Source organism: Manacus candei, unplaced genomic scaffold (genome assembly GCF_025592945.1).
Source record: "Manacus candei isolate 608988 ecotype Guabito, Panama unplaced genomic scaffold, ASM2559294v1 h1tg000018l, whole genome shotgun sequence".
NCBI classification, from domain to species: Eukaryota; Metazoa; Chordata; class Aves; order Passeriformes; family Pipridae; genus Manacus; species Manacus candei.
Genome location: NW_026138066.1, coordinates 11,960,402 through 11,984,165, shown reverse-complemented (window position 1 = coordinate 11,984,165; position 23,764 = coordinate 11,960,402). Strand labels below are relative to the sequence as shown.

Genomic DNA, 23,764 nt, shown 5'->3' with positions numbered 1-23,764 from the left:
CATAGACATTAGTGCAAGGTATTTGGTTTGCCCGTTAATTAAGTAACAAATAGCACATTATAGTATCATTTTCTGCTGAAGATTATTTTACCTTTAATGAAACAGATTATCAGATAAGAAATTGGGAACTACCTAGTGACCTTTTATGTGAATCTCTTTCAGGCACCTTCTTGGGCATACATCCTGGGTGCATTAGGACTTTTTATCTACCAGTCTCTGGATGCCATTGATGGGAAGCAAGCCAGAAGAACAAACACTAGTTCTCCTCTAGGAGAACTCTTTGATCATGGTTGCGACTCTATTTCCACAGGTAGCCTTCACCTACTGTTACCCATCCTAGTTTATAGAAGTTACCCCTGCTCAGACCAGGGTCAGCATATTCCCATCTCTTAGTATAACTTCTCCATCTCCTGGTCCATGCAGCCAAGTCTGCCTCTGACCTTTGCACCCTTGTCCAGTATCAGGGGGGATATTTCAGAACTTCCTTTGGCAGGTGTTGGGTAAGATGCATTCTGGTCTTACTGTGCACCTTCACATACAATGTTCTTTGAATGAGCTACATGGTGAACAAAGAACCCCATAAGAGCATGCCTAAAAATTCTTTACTTTGCATAGCCTGTGTTTTCCATAGGGTACAGGTGATGCCAAATAAAGTATTTGAAGGATATAAAAGACTGATGCTGGCATGTGAAACTAAAGATTCAACTTTAGGAGTGAGGTGCCAAAATATCAGTTTGGTAATAGGGCATCCAGCCTGGCACTTGGAAGAAGGATAATTCCATAGAAGAATGAGTTTTAAAAAAGTTGTGAGTCCTTAAGAAGTAAGCCTTGCTCAGTTTCACTTTCCAAAACTTAGTGGCTGTTGGTGCCAATGCCTTCTATAAAGCTTACTGGCTGAAACCAGTTGCTCTGGGACTTAGTAGGTTCTTTATGCCTCATTTCCCAGAGGAGTGCAGCTGCCAGTCTCTGAGCTGAGCCCTTCAGCTGAAGTTGCCAGTGTTGCAGAGGTGATGACAAGGCTAGGAGAAGGGAGAACCCCTGAAGGCCAGAAGGCAGGGCCCTCACTTGGCAGAAAAGGAGTGCTGTGTTTTGGCCTCTCCTGCCAGGACTCTCCCTGAGGTTAGCAGCTTAGCTACTCAGTAAAGTATCAGTCATAGCATTACTTTGTTAGAGTGATTGTAAAATGCCCTGTGATTTTTATTTTATTTTTTGTAATTTCTCTGTATTTCAAGCAAAGAGGTTATATAACTAACGTGTTCATTTCTGCTTTTCAGTTTTTGTTGTCCTTGGATCCTGCATAGCAATCCGACTAGGAACAAATCCTGACTGGTTGTTTTTCTGTTGTTTTGTGGGACTGTTCATGTTCTATTCTGCTCACTGGCAGACATATGTATCAGGCATACTAAGGTTTGGAAAGTAAGTAGGTATCTTTAGAAGCACATGTGGCTTAATATCTGAGGCTGCTAGCTGCTTTCAGTTTCTTCTTGGTTTACTCCCTACTTTCTCTTTCTCTCACGTTCTTTCTCATCTACCTTCCACTCTTGTCTTTTACCTGGCAAGAAGTTTAAACTCTGCATAATACTGAGGACTTGTCCTTTTAGCAGCTGATTTTTAGCTATATACACTTTGCATGCATTTGGCTCTTTTGTCTGCGGATTTGTTCTCAAAACCCATAAAAGCACCGTGCAGGCTCAGACCAGAGACGTCTTGTTTACATTGCAGACAAGTACTCTGTGTAGGAGTAGGGACAGACCAAGCATGTGCAGTACCTACCTTTGTAATCTCCCAGCCACAGAACAGTTTCAGCCCCAGGGGACTCTGAACCACATACATTTTTAGATATATTCCCCTGCTAATGGGTTTCCCTTTCATAGACATCTTCAGTCTTCCTTGGAACAAACTCTCTGCATCCATTGCATCATTCAGCAAGGAGCTCCACAGAGCTATGGCGGTGCTTGAAGAATTACTCCACGTTTATGTGGGGGCCTTGCTTTTAATCTGGCTCATGCTGGTTTTGATGTCCTTTAGGTTTTGTGTTAGGTCACAGTTCTGGAGATTGCTGTGATGCTGTTCATGACCTGACAGAAGTTTCATCTGTTTCACTGCAGCATAGGAGGAAAAGTCATAACATTCATGTAGAAGATATGATTTCAGTTTAACTGCTAATACTGTGGGGATTGCTGCACCCTCCTGTAGCTGTGGTGGTGCCTAGCCATGGCCTTTTGCTGTTTTTAAGCAATAAGCTGCACTTCAGTGAGGAAAAGATCAGAGACTTCCATGGCAGCAAAATGGGAAATAAGTGATAGATGAAGGCTGTCCTTCTGCTAATCCCAGTCACTTTCCAAGTCACCTGTTCATAGTCCTTCTTAGCTTTGACCTGTGAGAAGCAAATCTGAGCATCCCTGGGCACACAGGCTGGTGACCAGCTGTCCTCGCATACTGTTCGATGTCTGCATCGAATGCAGGCTGTCCCTGGGATATTGCTAAGGGCTCTTTTTAGTTTCCTGATAATGCATTTTACCATGCAAACTATAATGCTTCTGCCTGCCTGCACATCCTGAATTTTTAAAGTTCATCTTGTGCTGTAAACAAAAATAGGTGCTTTAGAGTGCTGGCTGAAATAGGATCATTTCTGTGCGTGACTGAAGGGAGATGGACTGTGCCATGAGCCCCGGCATTTTGCAGACATGATTGCTTTTCTGTGCCTGTTGTTCTTGCATAAAGTGTAAGAATGATTTCCCCACATCAGGAAGGCACTGAGACTCACATAAAAATTACATCATTAAAAACTCAGTTACTTCTGCTTAAGCACAGTGATAGTGCATAGTACAGACAGTTCAGAACGGCCTGGTGTTCCATGCTTACTGTTTGAAGTTAAACAGACAAAACTTTTCTCCAAGATAACTCATTTCTGTTCAGTGAGAACAGGTCACCGTTTTTTTCAAGGCTTGCAGTTTTGTTTCTCTTAAGAACAGAGGTGTGAGTCTAAATGAAGAAGGCATTAGTATGGTGTTCTAAACATGGTAATACATAATAACATGGATGGAAGCTTTCACTGATGCTGTTCCCAAATTAGCAGCACTTGATTTTAGAAATCGAATCACAGATGAGAGATTCCTACTGCTGATGGCCAGGAAGGATCAGAGAGCTGAATAATGTAACACTGTCAGGTTATGTGGAATACTGCACAGTGTCTGATTAAAGTCTTTGGACTCTGATTTGGGCTCTGTTGCAACCAACAGTCTGAGCCTCTGTAAAACTGAGTATTAAACTTTGGCACATATAATGATTCAACTTCAAGCTTCCTCCCACCACCAGCAGCAACAAAGCCAATACAGATTAGAAATAAGTGTTAACAGTGCAGAGTGCAACCTGTGAATGCTTGCACTTGCACATGGACACTTTTGAATGATATAACCAACAAGTTCAGCAATGACTGGGTAGATGTAACACTTCATCCCTGGCAGAGAGGGAAGAGCCCACTCCCAGCACCACTGTCCCATAACAGACTGTCATTTGACTTTGAGCCAGTTCATGAAATGGGCAGAAGATGCAAAGCCTACACTAGACTGGCAAGCTGAACTGGCTCACCTTGGAGTCTGATGAGCACTACAGCTGGTAAAGTTGGAGGAATGCAATGGTGCAGGAAGACAAGGACTCCCCATTCTGACAGCTTTAAGTAGTGACAAGCACCTCAGCTTATTACCTAGCTGCAGTTTAAACTTTGGCTCTAAGAGTCAGAAGATTGTCATGAAACCTAGCATATTTTATCACCATCTTTCTAATGAAAGAAGAGAGTTTAATGTTACCATGATTATCAAGTTCAGGTGAATGTTCTGTTCACCAAGAGTTGATTGCTCTCTCCCTTTAAAAATACACTGTTTCCTATGCAAACAGTTCACATGCTAAGTAAGTAACAATACACATTGACTTTGGTCATAATATCTTAAACCAGCAAATTTATTCTAACTGCTGAAGGAAATTTTGTATTTTGAACATTTATTGTCACTGCTGGTAGCTTCAGTATGAAGATCAGGTACCTGTCTCAAAACCTTTGGTATCTTAAAAGGCACCTTTGATGTGCACAACTTTTTTTTTTTATTATTTATTTTAAAACTTTATTGGAAGTTTTTAGGGGTTTTTTTTGTCTTGAGCCTCTGCTTAACTTTTTTTATATATGAGTTCTTCTCATAACATTTCATCAGTTTAAGGCAGTACTAAAGAGTTGTCTGAGAACAAAAAAGTTGGAAGTCTAGACTTGATAGGGCATACAAGGCCACCTTTTTTAAAACAGCTTTTATGAAGAAAAAGCAAGATAGCAATTACATGTCCTCAGAAACGGGACAAATGCTTAGCTATCCATTGACACAGTCCTCCCTTATGTCCTGCAGGCTGTATCTGTCAGATTTTCATGATATGCTGGCTTAAAGGAATCCCTTCTGTCCCAACCTGCTCTTTACAGTCTCTGCTTTTATGTGCTCTGCTTCTACTGGAAATGCTTGATTGCATTTACCTGTGAGCTTCCCTTAAACTTTGATTTGACACTTACATACCAACAAGTCTGTAAATTTGTACAGAATTCTCAAATAGTTAACAATGTATTCATTAAAGATTTTCCTCCGTTAAAATGATATGCAGCTTGCTCCAGATAAGGAGTATAGCTTTAATTTTACATCTCAGCCAGAGAAGTGTGCTTACATATAGAGTACTTTTCTCAATCAAGGAAAGTAATTTATGTACATTGATGTAATTTGAAGCACAGTTACTGGGGTTTTATTCTCCCCTCCCCACACGCATACACTTTACACACAGCAAAAAGTCCTTTTCTTTAACTAAATCTCTTCTTTTGCTTCACAGAATTGATGTAACTGAAGTTCAGATAGCCATAACAATGCTGCTCTTGATATCTGCATATGCAGGAACAGCAGTATGGGACTATAAGGTAAGTGTGTTAAGTGTTCAGAGTTCCTGTTGAGCATTCAGTTCCTGTAAGTGCTCACAGTTCCTGTGGTATTTGAAGCTGTCCTGTGCAAGTACCATTGACACCGACCAGTTGTCTAATGTTCTGTTTTAGCTTATTGTATAAATGCAGGTTGTTTTGATGTTGTAGTTACCATAGATATAATGGTGTGACTGCCTATGCACAATTTAGAGCTACATAGAGGAAAAAAGACCCCATCTGCCACTTATATGAACTTCTGATCTGGAAATAATACTCAACACTTCAGCAAATAGTTTTTGTTCTGGTTTGATATATTTTGGATATTGTAAGACATACATTTCTTTTCAGTTAAATGATCTATTTTAAAATTTAAGGATGAAATGTTTTAATCTAATGAAACCATGGGATGAAGTCATGGGGGTTTTGGTTAGTCCATATTTGTGCTGATTCAGATACACTAACTTTTAACAGTTACAGCCACATAAATGTAATATCTCTATTTATAGAATTCCTTTCTCTCTCTGACTTTTGTTCTGATCTTTAGAGATGCACTTCAGTGGACAGTATCAGAAGTATATGAAACTTAAGATTTTCATCCTTTCTAGGGTCTTTACTCAGAAATTTATAGTTCTGCTTGGCTGTAGCACAAGGAAGAGCTGAAACCATTCCATACTATTGATAACCAATACAAATTAACCTAAATATAAACCACCAAGAAATTAAAATAAATTCATAAGTTTACTCAGCAATTAAGAAATGCTTAGCTAAAGTTTTTCCTTTCCCTATACTGCAAGATATTTTTTGTTTGTTTTCAAAAAACTTATTTTAATGTTGGAAAATAAAGTAGGTGCATTAGACTTTAATTATGATTGATTTCTTTTTCCTTCACTTTTAAAATCTGTTGTAGTTATGCTGTATCTCAAAACACTCTATATTCAAAAATATAGTCAATGGTTTCAATTTATTACTACTTTTTTTTTAATCCTCTGCTGCCTTTGGAGGGTTCCTTGAAACTGCAATTGATTCCAAAAGGTAACTGTTTAATTAAAATTTGTATCTGGAGACTATTCAGCATAGTCTCATGATATGCAAAGATACAGCATACAAATAACCTACCAAAACACACAGCAGGCAGATGGTGTTTGTGTTTCCTGTGGTTCAGTGTTGTGTTATCCAGAGAAATAGAAGGAACTCCCCTCCTCCCCCCTCCCATACCATGGTGGTGCAGTACTCTGTGTCAAGTTTTTGCTTATGTAGTAAAAATGTTTGAAGAACGTAGTAAGGAGGAACAGAGTAAGATCTAGCTGAATCTCAAGAACAGAACTTAAGTACTCAAAAGTTGAGTTTAAACATTACAAAAGATATTTCTTGTTTCCTTAGTAAGGAAACAAATTCCAAACACTTGTCCTGAGCTTTTTCCTGGGAAAGTGAGAGTTGAAATAATGTGTTTGTTTAGTAGGTGTGAGTGGCTTCTATAATCCCTTTTTAAAAAAGGTGTTGTGCTTAACCTCTGATATCTTTCTCTTGTCTTGTTGTGGTTTTTTTGGTTTTGTTTTTTTTGTGTTCTGCTAAGGTCCCTTTGGTGGGCTTAGAACTGAAGTTCTTTGCAGTTATTGGCATCCTGTGTGGAACAGCACTTTCTTTTTTCAATTACTTCCGTGTCATCTTTGGTGGAGGGGTTGGAAAGAATGGATCTACAATAGCAGTAAGTTGCTCTAAAAATCTGAATGAGGTTTGAATAATTTATGCCTGTAATTTATTGCATTTCGGATGATCATAAGGGTTTTATTTGTTTAAGCATTTAAGCAGAAAGGCACATGAGTGTTGAATGGCTAAAGTAAAGACTGTATTATCTAACTTCTCTCTGCCTGTTACTATATTTCTTCTGTCGTGGGAGCCAGCAATGAGTTTTCTTACAAAATTGATTAGTGGTCACTGCAAAGGATACCAATAGCAGGGGCCTAATGCTAATGGACTTCTGCGGGTTTTGGCAACTCTGGTTTTGTTTAATGGGATTTGCAATATGTATAAAATCTGGACCTTACTGTGTGACTGAAGTCTAAGACAAATTTTCTGTCCATTTACATTTCAGGGAACAAGTGTTCTTTCGCCAGGCCTGCACATTGGACTACTTATCACACTGGCCGTTATGATTTATAAAAAGTCTACAACTCAGCTGTTTGAAAAACACGCTTGCCTGTATGTCTTAACATTTGGGTTTGTGAATGCCAAAATCTCACAGAAGTTGGTGGTAAGAATTTTTCTTTCAGTCCTTAACCTCCTAAAACTAAATTAGTTCTTGGCTTAACACTTGCTAGGTCAGAAGGCTTCATGCAAATTTTCCCATTCTGCTCTGCCAGGGTATTACCAGTTTCATTATGACCAAGACACTGAACTATACTCAGGGTCCTACAGACAGATTCTATATGATACTGCTGCAAATGCATACGTCCTGTTGAATGTACTGATTAGAACTTTCAGTTTTGTTTAATTTACTCCTAGAAATATACTGTCTATCTTTAACATCCTAATTCTGGTCCCTCAAACCTTACTAACAGTGCTGTGACTTCTGATTTAGTTATCTAAAAGAGGAATTTACTTTAATCATTAAAATTGTGATAGAAAATTTCCTGTCTTTTCCTTTATTAATACGTAAGAACCTCATCAATAGATTAAAAAAAAAAATTAAAAAAAAATCTGCCTTACTACATATTTTCTAATAACAATAATCCAGCCAGCTCATTTTTATCTCCCAGCATCACATTTTTCCAGCACTAGAAAACAGGTATTTGACAGACTTTTTTTGCTAAACAGGTGTTCACCTAGTGAGCTACTACCTCTTCAAGAGAGAGAATGCTGATAGGAATACTGAGCCTTAAGACTGAACTTGAGGCAGTTCTGTCAAGCAGATGAACTGCCTTGTTCGTTCCTTGCTCATTCGGAGGAGCCCTGGGTCCTTGTAACCAGCAGTCACCCCTGTGTGTATGTGCCCTCATTCATGGGCATTGCTGAGCAAACCATATTTCCCTCGATGCCTGATGTGTAGCTTTAAGGACAATCTGCTCCAGGAGCAAATGTGGAACAGTAGTGGGGAGAGGATTTTGTGGGTTTATCTGGAGTGAGCAAACTGCAGTAAAAACTGAAGGTGTCACCTGGTGCGAGGCCCAGCTGAGATCAGTGCAGTTTTTGTGGATGTGCCAGAGCTACTCCATGGGTGCTAACCCTGCAGGGCTGCTCTTGCACACCACTCCAGATGTCAGCCAGGAATTGCTCCCTTCAGCAGATCCCGCTAGCAGGAGAGATGCATCCTTGCCTGCCTTAGTGTGGAAGCCTTTGTCGGCTTCTGCCCTGCTTGTGTTTTTGGTTTGTCCTTAGACTGGAACACTCACAGGCTTTTCTGTGAATTTTGCTGTTCAACATGGAGTTGAACATGATATATTCTTATGTTAAGAGACCACTTTGTTCACTAGAGCTTCTCGATACTTTATTCGTACTTGCCGAGTGTCCACAGGCAAGGAACTAAGGAATGACAGGATGATTTCTTATGGCAGACTTGGCACTTAAACTCCTTTCCTTTTGCTGTTTTTAAGCTTCCTAGTACGAACTCTTCATATCTCTTCTATTAGGTCACCAAGTTTTTACAAAGAACTCTTAGTTAAAGGTGAGCTCAAGTTGTCTCTAAGAGTGCTAAATATGGGGAGAACAGATTTCTTCCCTTTGCCCCCAGTAATGTTCTCCTGGTCAGTCTGTAAAGTGTCTCTGAGCATACATCATTATCTTAACTAAACAGTGAGAACAAGTCTTGTTACCTAAGCAAAAGGCTGCTTCTTAGTTAGCTTTTGGCTAGGAAAAGCCAAAATTTTCAAGTTAAACTTGAAAACAACGTTTCAAGTGGATAGGATTTGTTTTCAGTAATACACTTGCATAGTCTTACCCTTTGAATACAACACTGAGAAATTAGAGTGGGAAACCCCTACACTGGTACAGATGTTACTTACAAGAGAACAGGGCTGTGCAAGGAGGTCATGCACGTTTGCTTTTGTTTTTTACATAGGTGGCTCACATGACAAAAAGTGAAATCTCTCTTCAGGACTCTGCGTTTATTGGGCCAGGACTTCTGTTTCTGGACCAGTACTTCAACAGTTTCATTGATGAATATATTGTTCTATGGATAGCATTGGTAAGTGTTTTATACTTTTAATTTGGACCATAGTTAAAGAAATGGATTGAGAATTGTCCCTGTAATTCTGCTCTGCCATTTCTGACCTGCTCCCATTTCAGCTGTCGCTGTGGAGGGAGTGCCAGGGTACCATGTATTTTGGGAGCTGACTGGCTTTCTTTCCTTGGAAGAGAGATGTGAAAGTAAATTTACAAATCTCTCATGTAATTATGCTTTAGCCCATGTGGGTTTAAATTGTTCTGTGAACTGCAGACTAACCTTTGTTTATTGGACTTTGTGTTTAGTGCTGTTTGGGTGTTGGGGTTTTGGGGTGGTTTTGTTTTTTTCTAAACTAGACCACTGTGTAGCTATATGTTAAAATGATTGTTACACTCGTCACCTAGATAGATCCTGGTTAAAGTATAACATATTTATAGTAGGGACAATTGAAAAAAAGGTTGGACTTTGTTTTAACCTGTTCTGTTTTGCTTTTTTGAAGTTCATATCCTTGTTTGATATGCTGAGATATGCCACTGGTGTGTGCCTACAGATTGCTGCTCATCTTCATATACATGTCTTCAGAATTTCATCTCATCAAGCTCCTGAACAGGTTCAAAACCATAATGACTGATTAAATAGGTCAAGGACAAGAGAAGAAGCATTTAGGGGAATGTTGAATGAAGCAGCCCCTCTGTTTTTGGGAAGACAGATTAAGCTTTTGAAGAAAACAGTTTTATGAGAGAGTTCACCGTTTCCCAGACATTACCAGATGTTAGAATTAGTAGATAACAAAGTTCTGCAGATGCTATTGTGATCAGTACTTTTGAACCAGGATGTATTTCAGACCATCAATACCACATTTGAAAATGTTGCCCTTTCCTGTTAGGTAACTTCAATTTTGTACTTCTCTTTTGGTGAATGTAGGCTGCAAACCAAGGTGCTACCAACCAGAATTTAAAGAGGAATTTCACATTTCCCTAGACCAAGTGACTAATATTGTAGCATTAGTTTCTAAAGTTTTCTTGGAAGTGCTCTGAAGTGGTAGTCAGATGTACCAATTAAACACAGTACTACAGTATTAAGACTTGTAAAATGAGGCAGCCATGAGGTAAAACCAGTCAATCTCTCTTCTGGTATTTCTAAGGAACAAGCCGTTGGATCAGTAGATGAAGGAGGCAGAGTTCAGGAAAATTTTATTCTACTTCAGAGTACTGTTACGAGTGCCTTTAGGATTCATGCATTCTCTAGTATCCAAGCACATAAATTACTGCTACCAGATAAAACTGTAGCTTGTACTTTCTTTCAAGGCCAGTTTCTGGTTTTGTAGTCATAACAAGGTTTGTCTCATTACACTTCATCGTTATCTGGACTAGAGGGAGCTGTGCAATTCAAGGATCCTGACGTTAGCTACCCTAATGTGTATCTGTGAAACTGTGCAAGCAAATGACAAAGGTCATTGACTTAAATGACTGCAGCTCTAGCAATGCAACCCACCCATGTGTATTTCCCTGTGTGGTATTTTTGCTATTGCTGTGTTCATCTTCCTTATAATTGATCTAATTTTCTTGTAGCTACTGCTGTACTTTATCCAAACAAAACAGCACAAAACTAAACCATAGTGTAAAACTCCAAACCAGGAAGTCAGACCCACTGACCCACAGACCCCAAGCCTGTCTCTTTAAGACCAGACCCACTGGCTAACATAATGTGCCTAACTACAGGGCTGTTGTCTTTGGAGAAAAGTAGCTTACCATCTGTGTGAACAAATCAGGACTTGCACTCAAACCCTATAAACTTAAGCTCCTTTAAAGAGGTACTGTTTGAATACGATTTATGTAAAAAGCTGTTGAATGTAAGTGTCCATTACTACTTTCAGTTGTTGATATGTACCTGAGCTCTGAGTTCATGAAGTCCTTCCTGAACTGTTCAATAAAGAATGCTGTGATTTTTTTAAAAAATTCTGCCACTGCAGCTTCCAGGCTGCACACTAATTCAGAACAACTTCCTGAGGTATTCAGGGAACTTTATTAGTGGTGTACTGTCTGCTAATCTGGAGGGAATAAAATAGCATCTACCACACTAACAAGAATTTACTGATACTCTTGAGGGATAACTGTAACAGTTACTGCCAAAGGACTAGAACTCTTAAGTGACTCACATCAATTCTGAATGAATCCTACTACTCCTATTTGAGACTGGGAAAGACACAGCATCTACACCCAGGCCATGGACGAATAGAAAAGAATACTGTAAACAACCACCTGATGAAAAGACACAGGCACCTTCTTTAGAGTGAGATGATTTGGTTCCCCACAATGGTCAAAACTATGTCATGTCATAGTAGGCGTAAGTAATTCTAAGGATATGATTGAGGCATGTGGATGATAGGAAACCAATGCAGGAATCACTTAGAAAACCAGAAACGTGAGTCAATACTAACAAATAAAACCAGAAACAGGAGGAAATACTAACAAATAACCACCTATTGAAGATAGGAAGCAAAATCTGTTAACTATTTCATAGCATTTAATTGTCCTTAGAGGGCTGAGACCCAGCAGCACAGTTACAAATCCGCCTAGTTACTGGTACCCAAGAGAGGCCTATATTGCCTTTGCCTCATTGTAACAGTGTAACTTCCATAATTGCTCCTTCCTTGAATCCTAGTAGAGGCAGAACAAGGAGTTCAATACTGGTTTCTTATTCAACTTCAGCTGCAACCTGATAGCTGAAGTTTCTGTAGGTTACTTTTCTCTAATCCAACTTCCAGAACTGAAGAACCATCAAATGACTGGATTCTGAACTAAAAATGCTAGTAAGCTGAGGAGAATGATATGGTTTTGAAATATATTGTTATGAAAAACATCCCATTTGTGTGTGTGGGTGTGTGGATGGTTTTTGTTTTATCTACTGTGGTATGAAATCAAAGTGTTAAATGTGTGAGCAACTACCTGATTTGTGAAAGTGGATATTCAGGTGTAGCGGTTTTCTGTAGAAACAAACTGCATGCACACTAAGCCAGTTGTTTAATTTATACTTATTTACTGCAATGAATGATAATGATACATGAAAGATAAATGCTTTACCCTTAAAATTCAGGCCTCCCGAAATTGCTAGTCATTTGGGATTGCAAAAAGTAATATTCCATCTCAAAGGCTTGTAATAGCTTGTACTAAGTAAATAAGGTAAATCTACCCCATCTTCTTGCAGTGGCTCTACAAGAAGTAGATACCCCAAAATGTATAATGTTCAATTATGCTGACTGGAGCTGATACATAAAGCTCATCATTCAACTAAAAAAACCCCAATGTTTTCTGGACAAATTATAGGAGTTCATAAATCTCGTACTAATACAAGGATATTTAAATACCTAGCATAACAAAAGAGTTAACAAAATTTACTTTAATTTACTGTAATACACATCATTAAACAACCTTACATGAGCTATGTAATATCCTGTGAACTTATAACTGCTATGTTAGCTGACTAAATGCTGAAACTACAGAAATCTGCATCTTGTGAAAAATGCTTCTATTTGCACAATTTACCTAAAGGCCTAAAGTTAATATGTAAAATCTGGCTATTGCAGTTTTTTATTACTTCTGCCCACTGTAACAATTTGGCATTAGAAAAAGTGAAACAATTTTAACAGTCCAGTGCTATTGAAAGTTAATATTAACTTAAGTAGTTAAAAATTAATTGGACAGACAGTTTGGGGTCCATACTGCCCCCCCATTAATACAATTTAATAATATACGTGCTTACAACATTATCAGACACAAGATTAGAACAATCTGTGAAAGCCTTTAATAGGAACCTTAAAACATCTATAGCTTAGCATCCTTCTCTGTGGCTAATGCCTGTACTTGTGTCATGTTACTTAGGTACAACTTGTTTCTCCATTGAGCCATCAGAATAACATGGACTGAAGAGACTTGCGAACAGTTGCCATCTCCTGCTGTTGCTGTGACGAGAAAAGGAGATAATACTGAACAAATGCCATATCAATACGAGTCTGTTGAATTAAATGAATGTCAAATGACTTTTAATAGAATGTTCTATTTTTGCATTTAATTAACTTCAGAGATCTGATACTTACGGTGTCCATCATAATCTTCTTCTGCAACATAGCCATTTCTTTGCGGAGTTCATTTTGGGCACCTGCCAGAAGATTTTCATTGCTCTTCTCCAGCTCGTCCATGCTCTGAAGTTAAGGATAATCTTAATTCAGAACTCCTCAGTGTCAAAGAGTTAATTTAAAACAAACCAATCATTCATTTTCTTACTACAATTTAATTTTTACAGTGATCACTGGTAATTGATTAGTTTTGTCACAGACTTGACAGAGGAATCATACAGGACTTCATACTCCAGCCTACATTCCTATTTTAACAATGTGGACCCTGTGAAGGAAATGGTACCCTCCAGTCAGTTTCTGTGAGGTCTTAGGTAGTTATTCTGCATTTTAATTAAGAGTTCCACAAGAAGAACTTGAACAGACATCTGTCAGGAATGCTAGGGGTTCGATATTATGGCAACCTTGAGGGACTTGAAGTAAGGATTATAAAACCCATTACATGTCTTTGCACACTTCTCCCCAAATAAAACTCACTGGTTATCTTTCCTTTTGTACCTACAATTATGCCTACCTCTGTGTCTAGTTGCATGTTCTTTAACTTACATTTACTTAAGCATATTTGAGGCTTGACTTCTATCTTTTGATCTTCGAGGAGAAAAATCAAAGTAATACTTGACCTTCTGTTCAGCTTTTCCTCTTTGACGAAGACATTTTTGACATTTCGGAATAGTTATTAATGCTTCTGTAATATCCTCTATAAATTTTGACTGTCTTAAACTAAGAGTTGTGTCATGGTTTGATGATTTTGGGGCTATCTCAAACCATGACAAGTTGCTCTATTTCAGATTTATTTTCCTAAACTACCAGACTTGAAAAAAAAACCCCAAACCAAACCAAACCCTAAGCTTATTGTAACTAACTGAAATTTCAAAATGGAACCAGTTAGAAAATGACTTGAACAGAATAAATTAAAATTTATCAGAAACTGAGAGACTTGAATCCACCCCATATACTGGGGGCCATACAGCTGGAAAACAGCTTGGCAGAAAAGGTCCTGGGGACACCAAATGGAACATAAGCCAGCAATGTGCCCTTGCAGCAAGGCAACCAACAGTTTCCTAGGCTGCATTAGGAAAAGTGTTGCCAGCAGGTCGAGGGAGGTGATCTTTCCACTCTGCTCAGCGCTGGTGAGGCCACACCTGGAGTGCTGGGTCTGGTTCCAGGCTCTTGAGGTGCCCAGTGACAGGACCAGGAAGGACAGACAAACTGAAAACAAAGGAAGTTCCCTCTCAGCATCAAGAAATGCTTTTCCTGTGAGGGTAACTGAGCACTGGAACAGGTTGCCCCAAGGGGCTGTGGAGTCCCCATCCTTGGAGATCCTCAAAAGCCATTTGGAGGTAAGTCCCAAGCAACCAGCTCTAGACAGCCCTCCTGTACTGCCTGCTGGCAAGACCAGATGTCCTCCAGAGGTCCCTTCCAACCTCAGTCCTTCAGTGATTCTATGGTGCTGTGCCTCTGCATTCATTATAAAATCAATCATTTAGGGTATTTTCATTTTTCTCACAGTTTAATTCTCAAATAACTTAGAAAGATAGTGGGGGAAGGACATTCTGGGAATGAAGTGTTTTGTTCTTGGTGTAAAATGAATGGGGAAAACCTTTTTTTTTTAACTAAAAAGTAAAATTTTTGTGGAGTTATACTCAAAATATTTTTTTGCTTGCTGTGTAGTATGTAGCTACTTTGTTACAAAAATACCAAATAATTTAAAAACCTAAATTACTACAGCTTTCTTAAGTGATATGATAAGGATCAGCTGCCTTCCAAGGAAAAAATTTACCTTTAAGAACTGCTCATAGAGTTGCTTAATGGTTTTCAGTCTCTGACTTTGAACGATTCTTGCCTGTTGAAAAACTTTTTGTTGCTGACGAAGCATATTCTGAAGTAGAAGCAAAAGGAAAACATAATTGCATTAGCTGTTAACCAAAGCACTTGGACAGCACACCAATGTCATTTTCCATAATCAGAGATTCTGCCCTCACTGGAAAATCTGTGCCTTGTAGATCTCTGCCCAGAGTTACCCTTGCTCTTAGTAATAAAAGTAAGATGAAGACTGGATTAAGCCCCGAATCACCTCCTAAGGTACCTTCCAACCTGAATTATCCTTGTAAAATCCTATGAGGATTTTGCCATCCCCTGCAGCTCCTTAGTGTACTGCCTAAATGTGCTGCCTGGGGAAAAGCAAAACTTTGTTGGAAGAACAAATACAGCAATATCACTTTATTACATTCTGTGGTATGGTTCCTATTCCCTTTCAATTATCAAATTCTCTTACATTTACTACATCCAGGTATATCTTTAAGCAAACTACTTTTATGAAAAAAACTTTCCATTATTCCTTTGTTCCCTGAACCAAAAGACTGGATGCACAGAAATGGCACACATCTTTCTTCTCCATAAATGTCTTGGCTTTTCTCAAGCCATATGCTGGCCTAGGGCATCACTTGGTGCCATTTATAAACTTGCAATAAAGTTTATAAATGCAACTCTCTTTGCAAAACGTAATCATATATTTGTTTAAACTACATGAAGTGTTTTTACATTTTTTGAGTGTCTAAACAACGGTACTCCCTTCTTGTAAAAAATACAGTGAAACTCCTGCCACGCTGGAAACCCACCGCTAGTTTTTCTTCCTGCTCCTCTGCTTTTTGCACATCTACATCCCATTGCTGGAATAAAGTCAGGAACTGCTGGGAGAACTCATGATTGAGCTTCTGCCTATAAACAGACACTATCTGTAAGTATGACAAATACTATCAAGAATTACAAGGAAAGCTAAGATTCAACATACATATGGAGTAGGATAAAAGCTGCCATAGATAAAGAAACAGGATATTTAGATATCTGACCCTAATTGAATAATGTGTGTTTTGAAAAACTGAACACATGTATACACGCACACTTTGAGTGAATATGGATTATATACATATAAGGAGACAGTACTCATACAAAACTCAGGTTAAAAAGAAATATAACAACTTTTCTTCCTAACAGTGTCAGGTTTTCTGACCAAGTTCTAACCCATTTACAGATCTTTGTTTTAACTTAAGGGGTTTTTAACGCAAAGTTGATCAGCTTATTCATGAGTTTATGATGATCTAAGTTTCTCTATGTAAATTTAAGTTTTGTCCATAGACATTTCAGATAAATATATATATACACATATATATGTAGAACAACACCAAGACAGTTGTAAGTATTGCTGACTTTCAGTTTTTAGCTGTCTCATTTTTCAGTTTGCTCTACCTGTAGTATCAGATGTAGCAATTAAATGTGTCTTAGGAGGGGAGAGAAATATTATGTAGGGTGAAAATTATTTTCTTTCTTAACCTGAATAGCATTAAAGTTTTACTGAACATTTTTTCAAGTTTTCAAGTAGAAACAGAAAATTCCAAAGTGGAAAAAACTCTCCTCGTTGTTTTAAAAGACAAAAATAACATCAAAGGTCACTTTCCATAAAAATAAAACCAGCTCTTTAACATACCTTGCTCTCAGAATTCCAATTCTTAAGTTTCTGTGTTCAAAAGAGAATATGCTAAACTATTACTGTCAGTTTTGCAAAGTGGACACAATTGAAGGCAGCAGAGGCCCTGAGCAGATATTGAACTAGAAGATACAGTACTTGACATTTAATTGCAAGAAGACAGAATAACTATCCATGCTGTGACACAAAAGGCAGTCTGGTTCCACAGCTTTGAAAAACAAGGGTAAATGTTACCTTTGCTCCTGCTGCATTTTCCAAACGTGTTCAATCTTCTGGTTACTGGTTTTGAGTGAGGCTTTTGTATACATTTCTAATCTTTTTCTCTTAGCTAAGAGAGCCTTGTTAATGTCAGCTAAAAGTCAAAGAATATTTAGAAATTAAGCACAGTGGATACATTGTGCCATTTATTAAAAATACTGAGAAGCAAATGAGGTGTGTTCTAAGGGGAAGAAGCGTTGCCCAGCCCCACAACAAGTGTAGCATTGCCTTCCAGTCCCACCTCTCTCAGACACCAGACCAAACAGGACCCACTGTGATGTGACTCAGCTGTAGCTGCTTTAATTTTGTCAGACCAGTGGTGGGTCCAGTGTCAGCCTGGCTTTGAACTGACACACACAGTGAACTCAAACTCCAGTGGCTTGAACTCAGGGCAGCTGCAGTGCTTCCATTCTGTACACTGAGATCGGGGCTTCCCTACTGATTATTGTGGTCCAACATGCACTTCCAAGGCATCACCTATGCAGGAACTACACACACATTCTTGGAGCACTGGAAGCACTACCCAGTCAGTGCACACTGTGTAGGCACATTGTATTTGGACAACTCACAGCCTATAAATTCTCCATTCAAAGCCAGAGATACCTTGCACAAACCTCCTCTTTTCTCCAGTATCTCAGGATATTTTAGTAACTTAAAATCTTCATGAGTTAAGCTGCATTACTGTGGTGCTAGCTCAGAGTTTCCAGACCTTCAAGGTCTGAAGGACCTAGATATGCTGACACTTTAACTATATTTTTCCTAGAAAAACCACACCTGTTTCAGAGTAATATTCAAATTACTTGGATTTCAGAAAGAAATTAAAGGTAGTATGTGGCTACTATCTTTGTGAACATATTGAATGAACAACAAACTGAAATTTATACTTCAGAGACTAGTTTTTAATAATATAAGGTAGTGTGTTTGTTTCACTTTAATTTACATTTGGAGACCTAAGTCATAGTTTAAGGTTAATACAGTAATTTCTTTTCCATCTCACTATAGATTTCAGGAAACACCTGTCAAACCTCTCTAATTTGTTGAGGTATCTGCCCCTGCTAATGCCAAACCTACTGTTTTGTGCAGACAGCATCCTCTCTCTGATCCATTAATTTTCCTTCCATCCGTCCTTCCTTTCCTTCCTTTTTTAAGTCTTAAATTACAAGCAATCATAACTTTTTACCATCCTCCTCTTATCTAAATTGCCAGACCTACGTTAGTATTCTGTTATATAATACAAAATATGTAATTTTGTGACAGCAAAAGCTCTAATTCGTGCATTAAGGAATCCTTTTAACTCCTCTTTCACCTTAAGATTGACATGCAAGTAATGACTGTACAGCTTATTTATTACATACAATGAAAGTATTAATCAGCTATTGAGTGTGGAATACTGACATTAAGATGGTTTCCCTTCCTTTTTGATGTTTTCTTACACTGTGATAGGTGTTACACATTCTTTACAAATGAAAGGTGGTTTTTCTATAACCCATCAGCTATCTAGAATTCAGCTGGTAATTTAACTGTAAGTAAAGCCATCTGAGGATCTGACTGTGACTGTACTAAATCCTACTAAGTGACTTGCAGAAATCATCACTAGGTGACTGGCATTACTTACCCTCATTATTTGGCTCTTCTATAAACTCATGCTCATCATGACTGCTAAAATTCTCTTAACAGCTGATTCCCTATTCTCTAAATTTCTGAAGGTGCTGAGTACAGACTACTCTCTCATTCTTTATTGCAACTAAAGTTTATTTCCAAAGTTGCTTGTCTAGAATTAGAACCATTTGTTCTACTTAACTGCTTATATTCACATTTACCTGCCCCTTATTTCTCACTCAAGTCTTGCAATCTCCAGTATCCTCCATGTCAGTGTAACAAAAAATTGAGTGAGAACAATACCTAACTATCATCATCCCTTTTCTCTACAATATATTCACTACCTCTTAAACTTCATCTTAAAATTGGAATTATCAAAAGCACTCATGCATCTTTCCCTTTTCCTTTGTAGTTACCTACATAATACTTACTTTATGTGCAGTTATTCTCTTTTCTTCTTTCTCTTTGCTCTACTTAGATATAATTTTTTTTTCTGAAAACTGGCTTTATTCAGAAATGCTGAAAAATGCTACAAAGACTGTTCATTTTATGTAAGTCTTGAAAGTTATGTTATAGTAAGAAATTACTGCCGATTCTGCAACTTTTTTTTTTTAATTTATTAGAATGTAAATGTACTTACCTCCAAACCTTTCCAGCATATTCTGTACTTCACCCCTAGAAAACAGCATTTCAAATTTTTATTTGCCCATTTTCTGGCTTTAGAGTAAGACCTGTTTTATGTGCTTAAAACTAATTTTATTCACGTGCCTATTACTTGTAAGCAGTCACAGAGCTGCTACTGCTCTACAAGATAAAATAATTACACTCCTTTTCTCCTCCTGTGAGAGGTCTCTTTTTAAGACTGATTTGCTTGTTTAAAAAAAAAATACTGGAATCTATTAACTTACTCTTACTCTCCAGTAAAAAGACACTATTAGGCATTTAAAGGGTCTTGAGTGAGGGCATTCAGTAAATAAGACTGATTATGCCCTAGACAAAAAGAAAACACAAATAGTATTTGGAACATCAAATGAAACAAGTCTGTACCATCCCAGATAGCATGACTGGCACAGTAAGAAAAATCCAAGGTAAATAATATCAAGGTTCTTTTTACAGCACCTTTAAGATGATAACACCAGTGTGCAAGGCAGTGGCATAATACAGTAAAAGCAATATATTCACCTCAACAGCTGTAATCTCCTACAAAACTATTTCAACATACACTTTCTTATTACATTTACACTGCCCATAATTATTAAATTTAATAAGATTTATCTGTAAAAATAATTTATTTTTCATGCAATATTTGGGTCATTCAAAGTACTGGTAATATCTTCAAGCAACTAAAATCAGAGGAAAAAATAATGGAATTTAATGAAATTATCAACAATTTAGGATAAAACAAATATTTTTAAAAGAAATAAATATTTTAAAAAACTCACACAAGTATATAAAATTTTCATTTGTGTTCAAAAATATCTACAAAGAAACTGCAGAATTACTAATTTTAAAATGTTACATTTTCTTTTTTTACCTACAACTGCTGTATTGTCTGTCACTTGATTTTGATTCAAATACTAACCAAACCAAAAACAAACACAGCAAAACAAGCATAGTGAATAACTGAAATTGGTATCTACTTGCTTATTTTGGAAAAAAAAAACCTTAGACACCTAACCTTACCCCACATCATCTGGAACCACATGAGTAGTCGCCAAAGGTCTTTTCTTTCCATGCTTGTCCATTACTGGTGTGTCGCCTTTAGAAAAATTACAGAAACACTTACAAAAATACCTTCTATTCTGTGCAGGTGGTTCAAGTTATTAAAAGTGTAGTTACTTTTCTGTAATGCCGTTTTTCTGAACGTGTCTCATGGGTCTCAGTTCCTGTCAATAGCACATGCAGTTTGAGCTGGCACTGCCTTGAGTTCCTCTACACTGGTCCCAACCTGTTTTACTTTCCCTGTCCACTACTACCCCATTAGTCACAACTCACAATATAACAATCACCAGAAAGGTAAAAATAACATAAAAACTGAAAAAGCCCAATCTGTTAGAATTTTACTGTACAATGAGCCCTGAAATGCTCTCTAACTTTTAAAAAGCAAAATCACAAATATGTATTTATATTATTTTGAAAAAAAAATATCCTTGGCTACCAGATTTCTGTTAAAGGCAGGGTATAAATGGAACAGGAATTTAGTCTAAACAAATGAAGGGGAGAAATGAATAAGAAACAAGCCCAGAGATAACTGCTGAAAGATAAAAATTCAGAAGTGGAGTTGCATCAAACTTTACAAAAAACTAGCATGTGATGAATGAGAACTGTATTTTTAAGTGAAGTCCACTTTTTTATGACACTCCCTCAAAATTAAACAAGAATCCCTTGTCTGATTTATTTTCTTTTTGCCTCAGCTTTCTCTCCTTCTTCTTTTCTTTGGTTCAGATTCTTCCTGAAGTGCTTTTAAACCTGCCAGACTCCAGCTACCTTATCTGACTCAGTACTCCATACAAGCAGGCAGAGCTCTTTGCTCTGTCCCGCTCTCACAGTGTTCTGTGCAGCCAGGTGACAGAAGGATATGGCATTAAAATAAGTTAACATAATCATGTAGCAACATACTACTCCATTGAGGACTCCACCTGTAATTTCAAGACATAACAGTGCACTACACAGAGCTATTCTGTTGGGTTCTCTCCTCTTACCAATCAAAACCGCACAGTAGGAGGCTGGTTGTCTTAAGCATTATAAACCCTGCTTGCTCAGACACTGGCTGACACAGTCTTTCTGTTCACGGTCAGGAATGTGATAAAGTTCACATTTTAAAAATGTGCTAAAAAAAGGGCATATAAGCACCTTCTCTAATATCTTCCTCTGATCCACTCAGCTCTTTTCTATCCTCCTCAAAGTCATAGGCAGGTAGGGTCTGTTCTTCCGGTGCTGGTTTAGCAGCTTTTCCTCCATGCTTTCTTCCCGAGGGTGCCATAATGAGATCTTTTCCTGCTGAAACAGTATATTGTATTTGTTACATAACTTTCCCCACAATAATTTGAAGACAAATATGTTTTCATGCTTACATGGACCTGTCATGGATACCTCTGTAACAGTCTCCACCTGTAAGGATATGTAAGCAGTCAAACTGGTTTAGTTTTGAGGTGTTCAGGGGTGTTTTAAGAACTCAATAAAAAAAATGCCAGGGCTAATAGGAACACACTTGATTCTGCTGAAAAAGAAGTAAATTATCCGTTTTCTTAAGGTGCCTGCCTGCTCACCTTCCATGTTTATTATACATTTTGTCATATCCAGTACTGCATTCCCTACAAGCTATGCCAGTATTCTATTTTACAAAATATAGAAATGGTAAACCATAAAGAACAATGTGATTCTACAAGCCATCCTGCACTACAGAGACAAATATACAAGTGCTTATGCCATTTTTAAAAGTCCTGGGCAACTTTCAGCTTCTGAATTATCTTTCTTTATAGTTATTATGCCTCTGCACTCTGTAATGTAACTAATGCCATTTCTATGTTGGCAAACATTTTACACATACACTACCCTCTTAAAAATATTGATTGATTTACTTTAGTAATAGTAATTTTTATATATTCTGTATATTTTTATAAATATTCAAGGAGAAAAAAATCTATTTAGAAGAGAAAGAGCATAGTTGTAGTCACTAGATGCATGAGTGACAAAATATTTTTTCCTTAGTATTTTATCGGCAATAGCAATAATACACAAATACAACAGCAAATAGAAAGCTACTGAATCCTTGCTGAAATATTTCTTCTCATTATCTTTTTCTGATAGCAAGAGCTATGAGGTATTTCAAGTTAAGTGTCACATGACATTTCCTGTTAAAAATTCTTTAAAAATAACAGAATTTCTTGGAATATGGAAAGATATCAGCTGCTAGTACCCTGTTTTCCAAACTGAGCAAGACATGACTCAGTAGTGGGTAAACTTCTCATTCTAGATACAATTCAACACAGCTACAAATATATGTAGGTTTTCCACAAGCCAGGGCACAGATGGATCTGAAAATTAAGTTCACACAGTAAAACTGGGAACTCCAATAGAGGTCTTCTGAATTTCCATGACTGTGAAGTCACCTGAACATTAACAGCTCTCACACACCTCAGTTTCCTATTTCTGGTTTTTTGTTGTTTTTTTTTTTTTTAAATTATGTGTCCACAGTTGTGAAAATATTTTTTAACCACACATTACATGGCTCTATGTAACATGACCACACTAAGCTAAGGAACACTGCTTTGTAATACCCAGCTTTTTCTGAGGTTGATACTTCCCTCTGTGGTATGAAGATTTTTAGACCTTACAAGTGTCTTGGAAAACAAAAGCAAAACCTCTTTAAATTATTAACTGGAAAAAATCAAAAGTCCTTGCATTAAAATTATCCTCAAATGAGTGAGAATTTTCAACACTTGATCTGCTTTTCAACTACTGTGATTGTTGAAAACATGATATAAGGAGGAGAGTCCTGGTGCGGCATCCGGCTGTGCCTGTTTCTGGGCTGCCAAAGCACTTCAACATTTTACTGCAAGCACGTATTTTATCTGACATACAGACGCTTTGTCCTGAAAAGCAGTTTACAAAGCAGGACTCCCCCAGTCCCCCCCACAGGCGTAAAACGATCTCGCCGCCTCGCAGCCCTCGTTCAATGCCGTGTACCTGTTTTAGCCGATTCAAGGATCTTCAATCCCGAGCTGTGTAATTTTCTTTTTTTTTTTTTTTTTGAGAAACTCACCTCTGTTTTTCACCCTGCCCCGAAAAAAGACATGAAACAAAACGGGGCTTCTGTGAATTTCCTACGTGGGGCTTTTCCCCGCGGGGACGCACCTGTCTCCACCTCAGAGCAGCGGCGGAGACTGGGGCCCTCAGCCGCCTCACCCTGAGGGCACCCGCGGGCGGCAGGGACAGGGCGCCTCTCACCCTCCCGCAGCGGAGGGAACTCCGCTCGCCCCAAGCCCCTCTGCGCCCCCCGCAGCCCTCACGTTCCTCCCGAGGCTGTCCCGGGCGACAAAGGCTGACGGGCACGGCGGGACGCGGTGCCGCCTCAGCGCCTCCTCCCCTGGAAAAGGCGGGCGGAGCGCGGCAGGGACACACGCGGCGCCCTCAGGAGCAGGGGCCGGGCCGGGCCGGGCGCGTCGTGCTCATTCGGCATTAAACTCG

At 38.3% G+C, this 23,764-nt stretch overlaps 2 protein-coding genes across 8 annotated transcripts in view; one reads left to right on the top strand and one right to left on the bottom strand.

The window, feature by feature from the left end:
• CHPT1 (choline phosphotransferase 1) overlaps window positions 1-13,141 on the top strand; it is a 21,283-nt gene extending 8,142 nt beyond the window's left edge. For 2 of the 3 annotated variants that reach the window (XM_051784722.1, XM_051784723.1), the window contains exons 2-9: window positions 163-310; window positions 1,275-1,416; window positions 4,858-4,942; window positions 6,516-6,647; window positions 7,035-7,193; window positions 8,997-9,122; window positions 9,601-9,711; window positions 12,983-13,141. In XM_051784722.1, coding sequence (XP_051640682.1) covers window positions 163-310; window positions 1,275-1,416; window positions 4,858-4,942; window positions 6,516-6,647; window positions 7,035-7,193; window positions 8,997-9,122; window positions 9,601-9,711; window positions 12,983-13,027 — 948 coding nt within the window. In that variant the 3' untranslated portion in view covers window positions 13,028-13,141. Of the gene's footprint in view, window positions 1-162; window positions 311-1,274; window positions 1,417-4,857; window positions 4,943-6,515; window positions 6,648-7,034; window positions 7,194-8,996; window positions 9,123-9,600; window positions 9,988-12,982 lie in introns of all 3 variants that reach the window. The other variant, XR_007904099.1, reaches the window with a different exon arrangement.
• Window positions 12,120-23,764, bottom strand: SYCP3 (synaptonemal complex protein 3). Of its 5 annotated transcripts, none has more exons than XM_051784737.1 (9): window positions 23,587-23,764; window positions 21,428-21,571; window positions 20,258-20,333; window positions 19,215-19,249; window positions 16,952-17,069; window positions 15,852-15,951; window positions 15,014-15,112; window positions 13,198-13,302; window positions 12,120-13,062 (listed from the first exon to the last, which is right to left on the bottom strand). In XM_051784737.1, exons 2-9 carry the CDS (start codon window positions 21,555-21,557, stop codon window positions 13,009-13,011), a joined length of 717 nt encoding a protein of 238 aa, XP_051640697.1. In that variant the 5' UTR covers window positions 21,558-21,571; window positions 23,587-23,764; the 3' UTR covers window positions 12,120-13,008. The 5 variants fall into 5 exon arrangements, with proteins under 5 accessions (XP_051640697.1, XP_051640692.1, XP_051640693.1 ...); XM_051784732.1 differs by lacking the exon at window positions 23,587-23,764 and adding an exon at window positions 23,340-23,575 and having other exon boundaries at window positions 21,428-21,574; XM_051784733.1 differs by lacking the exon at window positions 23,587-23,764 and adding an exon at window positions 23,340-23,575.

Excerpts from the sequence above, each read along its gene's own strand:
- SYCP3 (XM_051784737.1), bottom strand. The coding sequence starts at position 21,557 with ATGGCACCCTCGGGAAGAAAGCATGGAGGAAAAGCTGCTAAACCAGCA. Across the intron at positions 15,952-16,951 it reads AAAATGCAGCAGGAGCAAAG|GCAGAAGCTCAATCATGAGT; the intron begins GTAACATTTACC and ends GTCTGTTTATAG. Across the intron at positions 13,063-13,197 it reads AGAAGATTATGATGGACACC|CAACAGCAGGAGATGGCAAC; the intron begins GTAAGTATCAGA and ends TTCTCGTCACAG.